Here is a 16,327-nt window from a genome sequence, read left to right on the forward strand (position 1 = left end):
CATTGGTCCTCCCTTCATGGCAATAAGCTCACTATTATTAAGCCTCTCCCAGGAGCTAAGACAACCTCCTCCCAGCCCTCCTACAGGAGGAGGTCATTTTAACTAGGTTTCATATTCATCATCAGTGTTCTGCCAAAAGGAAGGGTTTCACATGGTAGTTCTCCAGGCTGTCCGGTCTTTTGTGTTCCTCTTAAAGTCTGCATTATTTCCTCTCCCATTCGTCATGTATCATCTTCCAACTCCTTCTGCTGTCTTCTCCCTCAAACCAGTCCTTCCAAAGCATCTGCTAGCAAGTGCTCCCTTCTGAGTGAATGTCCCAACCAGTTCGTTTTCCTTTCTCTTATAAACTTCAGAAGACATCCTCTCTCACTAACCCTCTCCAATACTCTTTCATTACTCACTCTTTCCATCCAGCTTTTTCTCTCCATTCTACTCCACACCAACATCTCAAATGCTTCTAACCTTTTTTCATCCTCCCATCTCAATGTACATGTTTTTTCCCCACACTCCAGACAAAACATTTGCCAAGCATTTTCCTTAGGCATGTATCTAATTTGCCACATAAGCCTCCGTTTTCATTTGAATGTATTCTTCACTATGGCAATTAGACTTTTCATCTCCTGGTGACATCTGAAGTCTTCAGTTACTGTGCTTCCAAGATATTTAAATGCACTTACTTGGCTAATGCTAGAGTGTCCTATTTTAATATTGGACAGTCTGTCTCTTGCACTGATGACCATACTCGTTGTTTTTGCTGTGTTCATTTGCATCCCATATTCCACACAAGCTTCATTCAGATCTTTCAGCATATTATTCACTGTCCGCTCACTTTCTACCACTAATACCATGTCATTCTATTCTCTTTCCACCAATACATACTCTTCTTTTGCATTTAAGAGTTACGCAAAAATGTCTTCAAGGTATGTGTTAAACAGCAGTGGAGAAAGGCAACGACCTTGTCTAACACCTCGTCCAATGCTGCTTCCTTCTGACATTCTGTTTCCAATCCTTATTCTTACTCTCTGGTCTAAATACAGATTCTTTATCAGTCATCTGTATGTCCAATCTACTCCTTTCCTCTTAAAAATATCCAGCAACTTGTTCCACTGAATTGTCAAAAGCATGGTCTAAATCTATAAAAACAGCAAAGATTTCTCTACCATTCTCCATATATCTTTCCACTATAGTTCTTAACAGACCAATAGCATCTCTTGTTACTTTTCCTATTCCAAATCTGAACTGCTCCTCTGCTGTCCCTTTATCCAGCTTACCATATACCCTTCTGTTAAACACTCTCAGCAACACTTTAGCTGCATGAGAAATTAGACTGATTGTCCCATGCTCTTTGAATTTTTTTACTGTTTCTCTTTTTCTTTATTAGTATCATAACTGTTGCAATAAAGTCCTCAGACCATTCCCCTCTGTCATATATCTCATTACAGAGGAAGACTTTTTCTTTTCTAGCCTAGTTCCCAGACTCTTCAACAGTTCTGCTGGAAAATCATCAATTCCACATGCTTTCCTATACTTCATCTCCTTCAGTGCCTTTGTTACTTTTGCTTCCAAGACTGTGAATTCCTTTCAATCTTCTGGCACATATTGCCCCTCTTTAAACTTACTTTCATTTTGTATTTCATCCCCCTTATACAGACATTCAGTATATTCTTGCCATATGTTCAAAGCCTCCTCTGTTTCTTCTGCTAGAGTACCATCTGCTCTTTCTATTTCCATCTTATTCCTCTTGTGTTAAAAACCTATCTCACTAGCCAGTCTATACATAATTACATAATTCTCTCTTTCTCCATTTTCTCTATTTAGTTGCATTTCTGTGTCATCCATTTTTCCCTTGTTTCTTCAGTTTCTCTTCTTCATTATTCAATTTCTGTACCTACTTCAGTGCCTACATTTTCCACTTTCTCTGTTCTTCCACCTTTTTCAACATGTCTTCTGTTATCTATTTTTTCCTGGTACTTTGGGATGCTCTAATTCCTAGTACTTATTTGGCACAGTCCACGAGGCCTTCCCTCACTTTTATTCATTTGTCATTAACACTTTCATCATAACTACCTCTTTCATATTTTTCTGTCAATCTGTTTTCTAAATCTGATGCCTTTCCTACCTCTTTGAATATTTCTACATTTATTTTTCCTTTTGCTTTATCTCTCTAGACTTTTATCAACTTCACTTGCATTTCTCCCACTACTAGGTTGTGGTCTGAATTTATATCTGCTCCTGGATAAGCTTTGGCATTCTTCAAACAGTTCCTAAACCTTTTTGTGTGAGGATGTAGTCCAACTGATATCTTTCCCTATTCAAATTTGATAGCCAGGTGTAACATCTCCTTTTGTGGTATTCAAATAATGTGTTAGACCACTACTAATGAATTTTCTTTACAGAAACTAATTAGTCACTCACATCTCATTTCTTATTGCTAATTCAAATTTTCCTACTGTATCTTCATCTCTTCCTTTACCTACCACTGCATTTCAGTCCTCCATGATGGTGAAGCAGGCATTTCCATTTTCTTTATCAATGAGTTCTTGTATTTCCTCATAATATTCTTCAACTTCATCTAATGCTGGCTGGAAGGATATACCTGTATTAACATCAAATCTTTTGAACTACCCTTAAGTCGTATCATGATTAGTCTTCCAACAATATATTGTACTTTCATTACATTATTTTTCACCTTTTGCCCTATCAATATCCCTATTCCGTTTTCATCACTCTTGATTTCCCCTGAGTAAAAGAGCTTATAATCTCTACTTCCAATCACGCCATTCCCTACCCATCTCATTTCACACAAACCAAGGGCATCTAATCTGTTCCTTTCATCTCCTGTTTTGCTTTCTCCAGCTTTCCTACTTCTCACATTGGGCACTGCCTTTTTTGCCATCATCATCTGACAAGTGCTTCTCCCCAACTGCTATGTACATATTGCTCCCATGTTTTAGCTGTCTCCCATGTCCTGATGGAATTTCAATTTTTGAATGATTTCATTTCCTGTTTGGGTTTGCCATCGAAGTCATTTTAGCAAATGAGGTGCAGGCTGTCGACAGAGTTTTACTTTTTATCAAAGCAATATGGTGAAGGTCCTCTATTTCTGTATGGTGTCTTCTTAGCCCTTTCTCCATGCCCATGCTTTTAGCTATCTTGTTCTATGTCATTTGGGATTGATGTTCAGTAGCTCAACTCTTCTGTTTTTGTGTTTCATAATTTTGACATGGGTGCTAATGACCTTGAGTGTTTAAGCGTCCTAAAACAAAACAAAACAATCATGTCTGTGGCATTCATTAGTAGGAATTGAATGTTTCACAAGTGTTGATTGAAATATGTGTGGAATAGCAATTCTTGTTTTCTGATCACAATCTACAAATTCCAAAAATCAGTCAAGTGTTTGGCATTTATCTCTCTCCTTATCAACGTAAATGTAATGCAGGGTAAATCTTGTTTTTCAGTGTGATCTGAATCAGGAGTGGCAGCAACAGTAATTGAGAAATATATTTTATCATCTCTCTGTTCCAATATGGCACCAGTGACATGACAACTAGAAATATGTTCATTGTGAGCATCAGATATCAGATAATGCACATGAAAAAACGTTCCACACACTTGTTGTTATCTGACCTTGCTTATGTATTGGATTATTGTAGAAATAAGAGTACTAATATTCACAGGAGATGTTCTTTATTTGTATCTGCAATTTCCTGAGCTGAACCTCTGAATGCCAAGCATCTTTGACCAAGAAATAATATCACATCAAGTAACTTGAGAGCTCCAATGCAAGTTGGCTGTTCTATGGATGAATAGAAAACATTACCTTTCCACTACCAAGCACTCTTTCATGTCATTTCATACCTTCACTCTCATGATTCTTCCGTGAAAAATATTTACAAATGTAAGTATACCATTTGATGTTTACTCTTGAATGAAAAATATATTCTATATACTCTTTTTTCATGTAAATCACCTTGTGATCTAATCTTAAGAATTTTGTTGGCAAACCTACCAAATTGTAAAGATGTTTCACAGCTGCCAATGTGTAAATTTGCTGGGGAAAGTTTTAATAGTATTTACAGCACTATTTGAAGAAAGCATCATTTTCACTCCATCACAATGTTGTTCTAGTGCAGAATATCTAAGGAAGAAATGAATGATGTAACAAACGTTAAACTTTGACAAAATAGTTTAATTGGGAAAAAATGTACTCACAAAGGGGCAACGACACACACACACACACACACACACACACACACACACACACACACACACACACACATAAAGGAGGTTATAATTAGCCTAAGTATAACCTCCTTTGTGTGTGTGTGTGTGTGTGTGTGTGTGTGTGTGTGTGTGTGTGTGTGTGTGTGTGTGTGTGTGTGCGTGTGTGTGTGCGTGTGTGTGTGTGTGTGTGATTTTCGGTCAATCAAATTAAATTATAAAGAAGAAATAGTGCATTAAAGGTTTAACATGAAACAGAATTTTTCTCCCCCCCCTCCCCCCCCCCCCAAACCATCCACCTAAACAACAATTTCACAATCTTACTACCTCAAGGAGCCTAATTATAACAAGGTTTACAATATATTTTATTACAATTGCTTTCTTGTATATGGATGGCTTTGATCTCAGACAGGTAGTTTCCAACTTACAAAATTGAAAGTTTGTGTAGATAGCAGTGGAGAGATGCATGCTGAGAATTACTGGGGGAGACAGGGATACAGAAAAGGGCCAGGGAACAGTCTGGAGTTGGAGACACAGGGGGAAGGAAGTGGAGATAGGTGGGCATGTAGTCAGGGGAATGAGTGGCAGATAGGGTGAGATTATTACATCCTATAGCCGTGAAGAGGAGGAACACTGAAGTGAGAGTGTGATAATATGGGGGAAGTGGACATGCCTGTAGCTTGACCCCAGAATACTGTGAGAAGTCTTGGGTGAGGGGGGGGGGAGGGGGGGGGGAGGGGGGGTCGAGGCAGGGGGGGGGGGGGGCTTTGTCCAACAGTGAGTATACAATGTTGTTGATGCTAGTAGAAAAAATTGCGGATGATTTGAATTACAAAACTGAATATTTTTGTACAGCCTATTAGGGTAGAAACTGAAATGAAATATTGGGGTGTGAATGTAGTTTATCACAAGCTGTAGCTGATAAATTCAGCACTACACTATGAAGTATTTGCTACTAAGATTTTCAGAGGCTCCCTTAACCCTTCTGTGAACCTTTGGAGTTAACAAAACCTACCAGAATGTTTGTTTCAGAGTCCCCACATCTGTACTGTGATGTGTTGTTGAGTTTTAATACTATTTGACCACAGAGGCTGACAGTTGGTGTTAGAAATGTGTATTTCTACTTTATTTCTACAGAACTGAGCACAGTATGTTTTGTGGAAGGAGCTTCTAATCTTTCACTTCTTTGTGGGTGGCAAAGCCAGTGAAGATGTTGTACTACATTATTTGCTACATGTAATGTGTTGGATGTATATGTTCACTACTGGCTAATTCTGGAAGGGAACTTATGTCTTTGTCTTGTAACTAGACTTTTCAGAGAAATTAACATTCTCACTAAAATTTCTTTACATCCAAAATTGTTTCTACTTGTCTTGATAGTTTCTTGGAATTGCATCAGTCTTGACAGTCCTTTATGGAGCAGTCACTTGAATAATGGGTAGAGGGTTATGAAGAATCCAATCAGCAGAAATAAGATATCTATGATCTACCTTATGATACAGGGAACTCCCTTGCCCGACCTGTCACCCACACTCATGGTCCTGTGTACCACCAGTTGTGGATGATCCATGCACAAGAAGAGAAATATGCTCAGGTAGCAATGAACATTAGAACTTCATTGTAACACAGAATGTACATGATAATACTCAGCAAGTGAAACAGCTTCATAATGAAAGCAACATATAAATAGTCCCAACAGGCTGTATGGTTGTCACTAATGAGAATCATTCCTGAAGGTGCAAATGAGCACTGCAAGGTGCACTGGTGATATCCTAGATTCAAATGTTGTGTGCTGTACTCAGAGGAAAAGTTGTGACTATAATAGCAGCAAAAACTTTGAAAACTGTTATCCCCATGGAGGAGATGGCAGTGCCATCTAGGAGGTACAGACCTGGAAGAAAAATACAGGAATCAGGCCAGGACATCTTGAAGGAGGGATTATGTGGTGGAAAGATAGCAGTAAAGTATCCTAATCTTTTAAAAGTGGTCACCCAATAAATTATATGTGCTTCATTTAGCCATTAATATTCAAGACAAGCAGTTACATCATTTATTCAAGAGGTTATCTATTTTCATTATACAAATATATAAAATTCTATGAAACAGTCTGAGTAATTTTTACTTGGTCATTTTTATGCTCTAGGTCTACATCACAATAAAACACCATTTCACAAACTGATTGACCAGGTCTAGTGTTACCCCAATGTGTATAGTCTTTTTAACATTTCCAAAATCTATGTTCTAAAGTGTTCTTTGACGACTGCATTTACATGTACTGTGACAATTAATACTTCCAATAAGAGTTCAGATCGACCACCAATTTATCTAATGGGTTTCTACATCTGCATTTATACTCCGCATGCCACCCAACGGTGTGTGGTGGAGTGGCACTTTTCGTGCCACTGTCATTACCTCCCTTTCCTGTTCCAGTCGCGTATGGTTCGTGAGAAGAACGACTGCCGGAAAGCCTCCGTGCGTGCTCGAATCTCTCTAATTTTATCTCCTTGGGAGGTATAAGTAGGGGGAAGCAATATATTCGATACCTCATCCAGAAACGCACCCTCTCGAAACCTGGCGAACAAGCTACACCGCGATGCAGAGCGCCTCTCTTGCAGAGCCTGCCACTTGAGTTTGCTAAACATCTCCGTAACGCTATCACACTTACCAAATAACCCTGTGATGAAATGCACCACTCTTCTTTGGATCTTCTCTACCTCCTTTATCAACCAGATCTGGTACGGATCCTAAACTGACAACCAATACTCAAGTATAGGTCGAACGAGTGTTTTGTAAGCCACCTCCTTTGTTGATGGACTACATTTTCTAAGGACTCTCCCAATGAGTCTCAACCTGGCACCCTCCTTTCAAAACAATTAATTTTATATGATTATTCCACTTCAAATCATTCCATACGCCTACTCCCAGATATTTTACAGAAGTAACTGCTACCAGTGTTTGTTCTGCTATCATATAATCGTACAATAAAGAATCCTTCTTTCTATGTATTTGCAATACATTACATTTGTCTATGTTAAGGGTCAGTTGCCACTCCCTGGAGCAGTTGCCTATTCACTGCAGATCTTCCTGCATTTTGCTGCAATTTTCTAATGCTGCAACTTCTCTGTATACTACAGCATCATCCGCGAAAAGTCGCATGGAACTTCCGACACTATCTACTAGGTCATTTATATATATTGTGAAAAGCAATGGTCGCATAACACTCCCCTGTGGCACGACGGAGGTTACTTCAACGTCTGTAGATGTCTCTCCATTGAGAACAACATGCTGTTCTGTTTGCTAAAATCTCTTCAATCCAGCCACACAGCTGGTCTGATATTCCATAGGCTCTTACTTTATCAGGCGACAGTGCGGAAGTGTATCGAACGCCTTATGGAAGTCAAGGAAAATGGCATCTACCTGGGGGCTTGTATCTAATATTTTCTGGGTCTCCTGAACAAATAAAGCGAGTTTGGTCTCACACGATTGCTGTATCTGGAATCCATGTTGATTCCTACAGAGCAGATTCTGGATTTCCAGAAATGACATGATAAGCAAGCAAAAAACGTGTTCTAAAATTCTGAAACAGATCGATGTCAGAGATTTAGGTCCATAGTTTTGAACATCTGCTCGATGACCCTTCTTGAAGACTGAGACTACTTGTGCTCTTTTCCAATCATTTGGAACCCACTGTTGCTCTAGAGACTTGCAGTACGTAGCTGTTAGAAGGGGGCAAGTTCTTTCACGTACTCTGTGTAGAATCAAATTGGTATCCCATCACGTCCAGTGGACTTTACTCTGTTGAGTGATTTCAGTTGCTTTTCTTTTTTAATGGGACACTTATTTTCGATGTCAGCCAATTTTTCGTTTGTGCAAGGATTTAGTGAAGGAACTGCAATGTGTCTTCCTCTGTGAAACAGCTTTGGAAAAAGGTGTTTAGTATTTCAGCTTTACACGTGTCATCATCTGTTTCAGTGCCATCACCATCCCAGTGTGTCTGGATATGCTGTTTCGAACCACTTACCGATTTAACATTAGACCAAAACTTTCCAGGATTTTCTGTAAAGTCGGTACATAGAATTTTACTTTCGAATTCACGGAATGCTTCATGCATAGCCCTCCTTAAGCTAACTCTGACATCGTTTAGTTTCTGTTTGTCTGACAGGTTTTGGCTGCGTTTAAACTTGCAGTGAAGCTCTCTTTGCTTTAGCAGTAGTTTCCTAACTTTGTTGTTGAACCACGGTGGGTTTTTCCCATCCCTCACAGTTTTACTCGGCACTTACCTGTCTAAAATGCATTTTACGATTGCCTTGAACTTATTCCATAAACACTCAACATTGTAAGTGTTGCAAAAGACATTTTCATTTTCATCTGTTTGGTAGTCCGAAAACTGAGTTCTATTACTCTTGCTAAGCAGATAAACCTTCCTCCCTTTTTTTATATTCCTATTTACTTCCGTATTCAGGGATGCTGCAACAGCTTTATGATCACTGATTCCCTGTTCTGCACTTACAGAGTGGAAAAGTTTGGGTCTATTTGTTATCAGTAGGTCCAAGATGTTATCTTCATGAGTTGGTTCTCTGTTTAATTGCTCGAGGTAATTTTCGGATAGTGCACTAAGTATAATGTCACTCAATGCTCTGTCCTAAACATCTGAGTGTCCCAATCTGTATATGGTAAATTGAAATCTCCACCTAAGACTATAACATGCTGAGAATATGTTTGTGAAATGTATTCCAGATTTTCTCTCAGTTGTTCTGCCACTAATGCTGCTGAGTCGGGAGGTCAGTAAAAGGAACAAATTATTAACCTAGCTCAGTTGTTGAGTGTAACCTCCACCCATAATAATTCACATGATCTATCGAATTCTAGTTCACTACAGGATAAACTACTACTAACAGCGACAAGCATGCCACCACTGGTTGCATGTAATCTATCCTTTCTAAACACCATCTGTGCCTTTGTAAAAATTTCGGCAAAATACATCTCTGGCTTCAGCGAGTACCTATAATGATTTCAGCTTCAGTGCTTTCTATCAGTGCTTGAAGTTCCAGTACTTTACCAATGCAGCTTCGACAGTTTACAATTACAATACCGATTGCTGCTTGGTCTCCACATGTCCTTTGAGGCTTTTGCCCTTTCTGTACTTGCCCAAAGCCAACTAACCTAAAAACCCGCCCAGTTCACACCACACAACCCGTGCTACCCGTGTAGCTGACTGCTGAGTGTAGTGGACTCCTGACCTATCCAGCGGAACCCGAAACCCCACCACCTTATGGCGCAAGTCGAGGAATCTGCAGCCCACATGGTCGCAAAACCGTCTCAGCCTCTGATTCAGACCCTCCAGTCGGCTCTGTACGAATGGTCCGCAGTCAGTCCTGTTGATGATGCTGGAGATGGTGAGCTCAGCTTTCATCCTGCTAGCGAGACTGGCAGTTTTCGCCAAATCAGATAGCCGCCGGAAGCCAAAGAGGATTTCCTCCCATCCATAGCGACATACATCATTGGTGCAGACATGTGTGTCCACCTGCAGATGGGTGCACCCTGCACCCTTCATGGCATCCGGAAGGTCCCTTTCCACATCTGGAATGACTCCCCCCGGTATGCACATAGAGTGCACATTGGTTTTCTTCCCCTCTCTTGCTGCCATATCCCTAAGGGGCCCCATTACGCGCCTGATGTTGGAGCTCCCAACTACCAGTAAGCCCACCCTCTGCGACTGCCTGGATCTTGCAGACTGAGGGGCAACCTCTGGAACAGGACAAGCAGCTATGTCTGGCTGAAGATCAGTATCTGCCAGAGACAGAGCCTGAAAGCGGTTCATCAGACAAACTGGAGAGGCCTTCCGTTCAGTCCTCTGGAATGTCTTTACCCCCCCCCCCCCCCCCCCCCCGCCACACCTTGAGGCGACCTCCCACTCTACCACGGGTGAGGGGTCAGCCTCAATGTGGGCAGTATCCCAGGCAGCCATAGCCGTAGTCAGATCGGGGGATGCGTGGGACGAGCTTACCCGACAAATCCCCATCTGGACCCCCACAGTGATGCCCGTTGGCTACAGCCTCAAGCTGTGAGACCAAAGCCAACACTGCCTGAAGCTGGGAGCGAAGGGATGCCAACTCAGCCTGCATCTGAACATAGCAGTCACAGTCCCTATCTATTCTAAATACTGTTGTGCAAAGAATGTCTGAACTAATTTACAGAGAGCACAAACAATTAGACACAAAATTTAAATGGTTATCAAGATACAAGATTGCCTAGTAAATGCAGTAATGCTGCAACTTGTGCATTGCTGACAAACTGCTCGGCGGCAGAAGGAGACTACGCGATTTTACCCTATTAAAGTATGAAAACACAATGCTACAACTCTCAAATACTATAATACTCCCAAAATTTATGAGTTAAACGATGCAAGTAACCAAAAACACGCAAAGAAATTAAGAATTAAACTATGACACAAGTAAGTGAGCTACGAGTATACGACTTGCTGCTGGCAGCTGCTTATCCAACGGTGGCAGCCTTTCACTACAGTCTGTTCCCAGACTAATGTGTTTGTCTTCCTGCCACACCTTTCTATATGGAGTCCAACAAGGACCTCCCTTGCCCAACCTGTCACCTACACTCATGGTCCTATGTATCACCAATTAGGGATGTCCATGCACAAGAGAAATGTGCTCAGGTAGCCATGATCATTAGAACGTTATTGTAACATGGAAAGTACATGATAATACTCAGCAAGTGAAACAGCTTCATAATGAAAGCAACATATAAATACTCCCGACAGGTTGTAAGGTTGTCACTAATGAGAATCATTCCTGAAGGTCCAAGTTGAGCACTGCAAGGTGCACTGGTGATATCCTAGATTCCAATGTTGTGTGCTGTACTCAGAGAAAAAGTTGTGACTATAATAGCAGCAAAAACTTTGAAAACTGTTATCCCCATGGAGGAGATGGCAGTGCCATCCAGGGGGTGCAGACCTGGAAGAGAAATACAGGAATCAGGCCAGGACATCTTGAAGAAGGGATTATGTGGTGGAATGACACAGGCAGAAAGATAGCAGAATGAAGGGATGGAGTGGCACAAGACAGGCACAAGATAAAACAGGTAAGAATGAGGCAAAGAATCACAGAACAAGAGAGAGCAAAAGTGTATAGTCATCTGCAACCCAAAGGAAACAAAGCAATGTTTCTTAAACATGGAGCAAAACCATGCAAGCTTGGTGTGGAAGCACATGAACACAGGTAAGTAGCCTACCTGGTGGAATACAATACACTGGTAATAAATTTTCAGAGACTGAAAAGTAAAGAAAAATGCACAAGAAGAGAGATGTTCCTGAGTAACTGAGAAGAATAGAACATCATTGCAACACACATTGTACGTGATAACATGCAGCAAATGAAACAGCTCTCTAGTGAAGGCAAGGTAGACATTGTCCTGATCCACTAAGAGATTGGCACTAATATGAGAACTATTGTTGAAGCTTACATTCCTGCTATCTGTCTTGTAACAACTGACAAACACCGGTGTCGGCACCATCAGTATAGGCTGCACTTGAAATACCAATATTGTGTTCTGCACTCCTAGGAATAAAGTCACGACACTCCAAAGCAGATAATTGATGTCATGTCTGGAACTTAGATTGGGTGGTGCTCCACTGTACAGTGACCTATAAAGGCTGAGTATTGGAGGAATACTGGAAAGTTGCCCAGTGTCACATGGCTCATTGTTGGGAACTATGCCGTGGCTGTCACAGGCAAGATGATCTGCACTAAGTTTGGGTTTCAGTCCTCTTAACATGGCAGCAACAGGCAGCCCTCTGTTGTGTGGCATAAGGTTGGATTTTAAGGCAGCAGCCAGATGCTACACTTGCACCTCAATCCTATTGTGCCTCCTACTCCATACTCTTGCCATAACCATTGGCTTTTCTTCCCGACCTTTACAAAGAATCCAGCTGATAAATACCCCACCCATTTGCCACTCATTCTCCTGGCTGCATGTACTCATCTGTATGTAAAGAAAGGAGAGTTACATTGTATGTGTTTTGTGTGGCAATTTTACTGCATGAACAGCAAAAACGCTGTAACCGATAAACATTTTTCCTATAACTTTGTGTTGGGTATTCCTGAGAAAAATTCATGATAGTTTGAAATTGTGGGTGAAGCTTTTTGCTAGTCACTAAGTTCTCTATTTGCAAAAGACTGGATTAATATAGTGTGAGTATATGCCTGCAGTGAGTGAGGCTGCATATACAGTCCTCCTCGTAGTTTGTAACTGTAGAACTTGCCACAGTGAGTTAACTCTGTAACATAAGGTTGTATGTTTTAATCGGCAGATTACTACAGGATTTCAAATTTTAAAATTTGTTCAGTAATTATTTCAAATGTTGACGGTAAATGTATGTTTGCCCCAGAAGGTCTTCAGATAGCTAGCCTCCAACTGGAGTAAAGTTCTGGCTTTGTGGAACTTTGTTAGTAATGTTGATTCTTGTGCATAATTAAGTAGATTAGATGCTCGCCATTCACTTATCAGTATGGATTTGAAAAGACTGAAATAATTGATTCCATTCTCTTTCATTTCATGTTGAAACAATCTTAATTTCTTATTTGGTTGTTTTACTTTTGCAGATAAAATGTTCGTTACATTAACTCAAAATTTCGTTTTCTGTCAATCAGGACCTCTTCAAGAGGAGCTTGCACCAATCTTGGAACAGAGGGAAAGTTCAGGCAGCACACCTGAGCCCAGCACTGCAAATGTGAGTTTCATCAGTAGCAATAAAGTTAGATTTTGTAGCATATAATTAACACCACACTCCTTCCTGGCCTCTTTCCAGGGTTCTCACAAATTTCATCAGCCCAGGGGTTTCAGCAATTACAATACTTCCTCCTTTTATGTGCTGCCTTCCACACTTCCAACTTTCTCAATCAAATAAACTCCTTTCTACATATCCTATTTACCACAACTTCATTCTCATTATGTCCCACACTCCAGTTGGTTTCCGGACCCCACAACCTTTGCAACTTCTTGTGCACTGGTAACTGAAATGTTACCTTAAGTCTAAATTCTCTACTGAACAATCTAAAACATTTCTCAATGAATACCCACATACTGACTCTTCATTTAGAAGATATGCTTCCTTTAACACATTGGAGACTAATTGGTTGGCAAGCCAGTTGATACCCATATCGTGAGGAAATTTGCTATAATTTTTTTTTAAATTTACTAATCCATTTACCTCTTTAGGCAGTATATCAGCTTAACCTACCATCCTTCCTCTTTATGGATATGTATAGGCCTATGTTTAGCACAAATTACACAGGGATTTGTAGATATTAGTCTAAGATACCTTTTTTTTTCCAGCATTTATATTTTTCTGAGAGGTGGACAAAATTTTCATGAGCCATAGGAAATAATCAGCTATTGATTTAAAATCATTTGTCAGCAGGAAATACTAAGTAATTCATTTATAGGTAAAGTGTTTTGTTGTGAAGTACTTTTCTCTCATTTTTATGAAGTAGAGAGAACTTCACTCAGATATGAAATATTTCAAAACACTCTATAATACAAATTCCTCTTTTACATGGGCTATAGTAGTGTCTGGTCTCTTTAGTCATTACCTTTCCTGCAGCTTTCCCTTGTTCCCAAAAGACTTTGCATCTTCTATCTGGGTTTGTTTTCTTTTCTGTTGGTGGCAGTATCTCATGAAAATGACGTGCTGTGAGTTTATTTGCCCTTGCAACTCCAGATGCTGAATGTGTGTCTTTTAGTTCCCCTCCTCCTTATTCAACCAATTGCTTTGCTAATTTACAGACAATATCTGCAAATTTTTAATATTTTAATAGTTTGATATTGTAAATAATGTTGGCATCCACTACTGCCCTCTGTAAAATGGTGGAAAAAGATTTTCTTCCACATTTTTATGTCTTTCGCTGGAAGGGATAGTAACTCATCAGCTTGTCTCCTCTGTCAACATGTCTTTCAGATAAGTTGTAGTCTAGTACAATGTCTGGCTTTAATACCGCAACATATCCTCTCTTGGATTTTACACTGACATGCAAAGCAGTCATCTTATGGTGTGATGACAACATCTATACATAATATTTTTCTTCCCATTTCAAGCACAAAAGGTGTTGCTCTTTGGTTCACTGAAACTATTAAATTCCTTGGACTCGTGCTTGCTAGGGAACTTTCTTGGTCTTCCCACATGTCTTACCTGGCCACATGGTGTACCTGGTCCCCCCATTGTCCTATGGGTCATAAGTGGTATTTTCAGGGGAGTGGATCTGACAGCCCTACCCCATTTATACTCATCCCTTATCTGTTTGCAACTAGGCTATGGGTGTTTCATTTATTCATCTGCATATCCCTCCATCTTAGATGGTCGTTCAACAGTCCACCGTGGCCAATGGCAACCTTTACCTGAGCCCAGTTGAGAGTCTCTTTGCAGAAGCTGGTGAACAACCACTGTCATACAGGCCTAATGTCTTCCTCAGGGGATACTCATGCTGTTTGTCTGCCAGGCCCTGCCACACATCCTGTGTTACGTTTTTTGATTGATCCCTCAACCACCAGTGCGGGGTGTGATCTTCATCACTGTTATATCTTGGAGTTCGCTTTTGTCTACTGTTCTGGCAGCTTAGCTTCTTGATACCTGCAGTTTTCCCAATGGGCATGATGCCCTCACCACCTTGTCTTCATGTGGCAGCCCGTGTATATCTCAGGCTTAATTTGCTTACCAAGGACACTAGTCCGGAATCAATGTACTGCTGCATGTTTCTCATTCTTTGCATGCAACTTATCAATAGTACCTTCTTGTACAGTGATGGCTCTAAGCATGATCATGGTGCTGGGTGTGCCTTATTCATTGGCACTGACCATTTTCGGTCAGCTTCCATAACACTGCTCAATTTTTACTGCAGGGCTCTTTACCCTCTGTTAGGCCACTTAGTACATCCGGTGACACGGGCTATTTAATTGTATCATAAGCTCCAATTCTCTCAGTACCATTCAGAGCCTCATTGTGCTGCACATGGTCCATGCCATAGTGCAATGAGTCCTTTAAAGTTTAAACTTGCTCACTGTTGAGGGAGGCACTGTGATTTGCATGAGAGACCCCAGTCATGACAGTTGAATGAGAAATGAGCTTGCTGATTCTGCTGCCAAGACTGCAGTCCTCCCAGATCTGCCATTCCTTTCGATGATCTCTGTGTTGCTGTCTGTCAGAAAGTGGTGTCACTTGGGCATCACCTCTGGTCTTTGCTTCATGGGAAACAAGCTCTGGGAAATTAAATAGCTCCCAATAGTTTCTGTGACCTCCTTTTGGCCCTCTCATCTCAAAGACATTATTTTAGCTAGCTTGTATATTGGGCACTGTCTCTTTAGCCATCACCATTTAACTAGTGATCCCCTACCACTTCATGCTTATTGTCATCAACCTTTGATGGTTTGACATTTCTTGACCCAATGCCATTTTTTGAAGAGCTTACATTTCAGTGCACATTTGTCATCTGTGTTATTGGTCATTTTAGTAAACAATTCAAAGGCTGTTGATCATGTTTTAGTGCTCCAGTCACAGCAATACTGCAAAGGACGTTAAATTTTGGGTTAGGGACCTCTGCTTTCTCTATGGTGTATTTTATGGACCTTCCTAAAATGGGAAGTTCTTCTTTTTAGGTCTTTCCTTCCATTGATTGGGCTTAGCATATAGTCACTTTTAACTTCTTTTGCATATTGTTGTATGAAAGTTGTGACATGGGTGTTTATGACCTCAGTCATTTTTGTGCCCCAATGCAAAAATGGCAGTAGATAAGGAAATAAGTGCTGGCCATTGTAGCCAAGCGGTTCTAGGTGCTTCAGTCTGGAACTGTGCTGCTGCTATGGTCACAGGTTTGAATCCTGCCTCAGGTAGGGATGTGTGTGATGTAAGTAGCTGCTATCCAAATCCAAAACTTTATTGCATCACAGGGGATTATTCTGTGCAATCAGTTTGGCTTTGAGCAAGGGAAAAATACAACAGATGCCATAAATAATTACATAGAAAAAATTAGCACAGCTCTAGACGAAAACCTTAAGGTAGTCAAAATTTTCTGTGACCTGAGAAAGGCATTTGATTCTG

The 16,327-nt window shown here is 40.6% G+C and overlaps 1 protein-coding gene across 1 annotated transcript in view; it reads left to right on the forward strand.

The window, feature by feature from the left end:
* The window catches only part of LOC126234228 (zinc finger protein AEBP2-like), a 115,950-nt gene that overhangs the window by 89,458 nt on the left and 10,165 nt on the right, over positions 1-16,327 (forward strand). The window contains exon 5 of the mRNA XM_049942920.1: positions 12,888-12,967. Within this exon, the coding sequence (XP_049798877.1) occupies positions 12,888-12,967 (80 nt within the window). The remainder of the gene's footprint in view (positions 1-12,887; positions 12,968-16,327) is intronic.

Source organism: Schistocerca nitens, chromosome 1 (genome assembly GCF_023898315.1).
Source record: "Schistocerca nitens isolate TAMUIC-IGC-003100 chromosome 1, iqSchNite1.1, whole genome shotgun sequence".
In the NCBI taxonomy this organism is placed as follows: Eukaryota; Metazoa; Arthropoda; class Insecta; order Orthoptera; family Acrididae; genus Schistocerca; species Schistocerca nitens.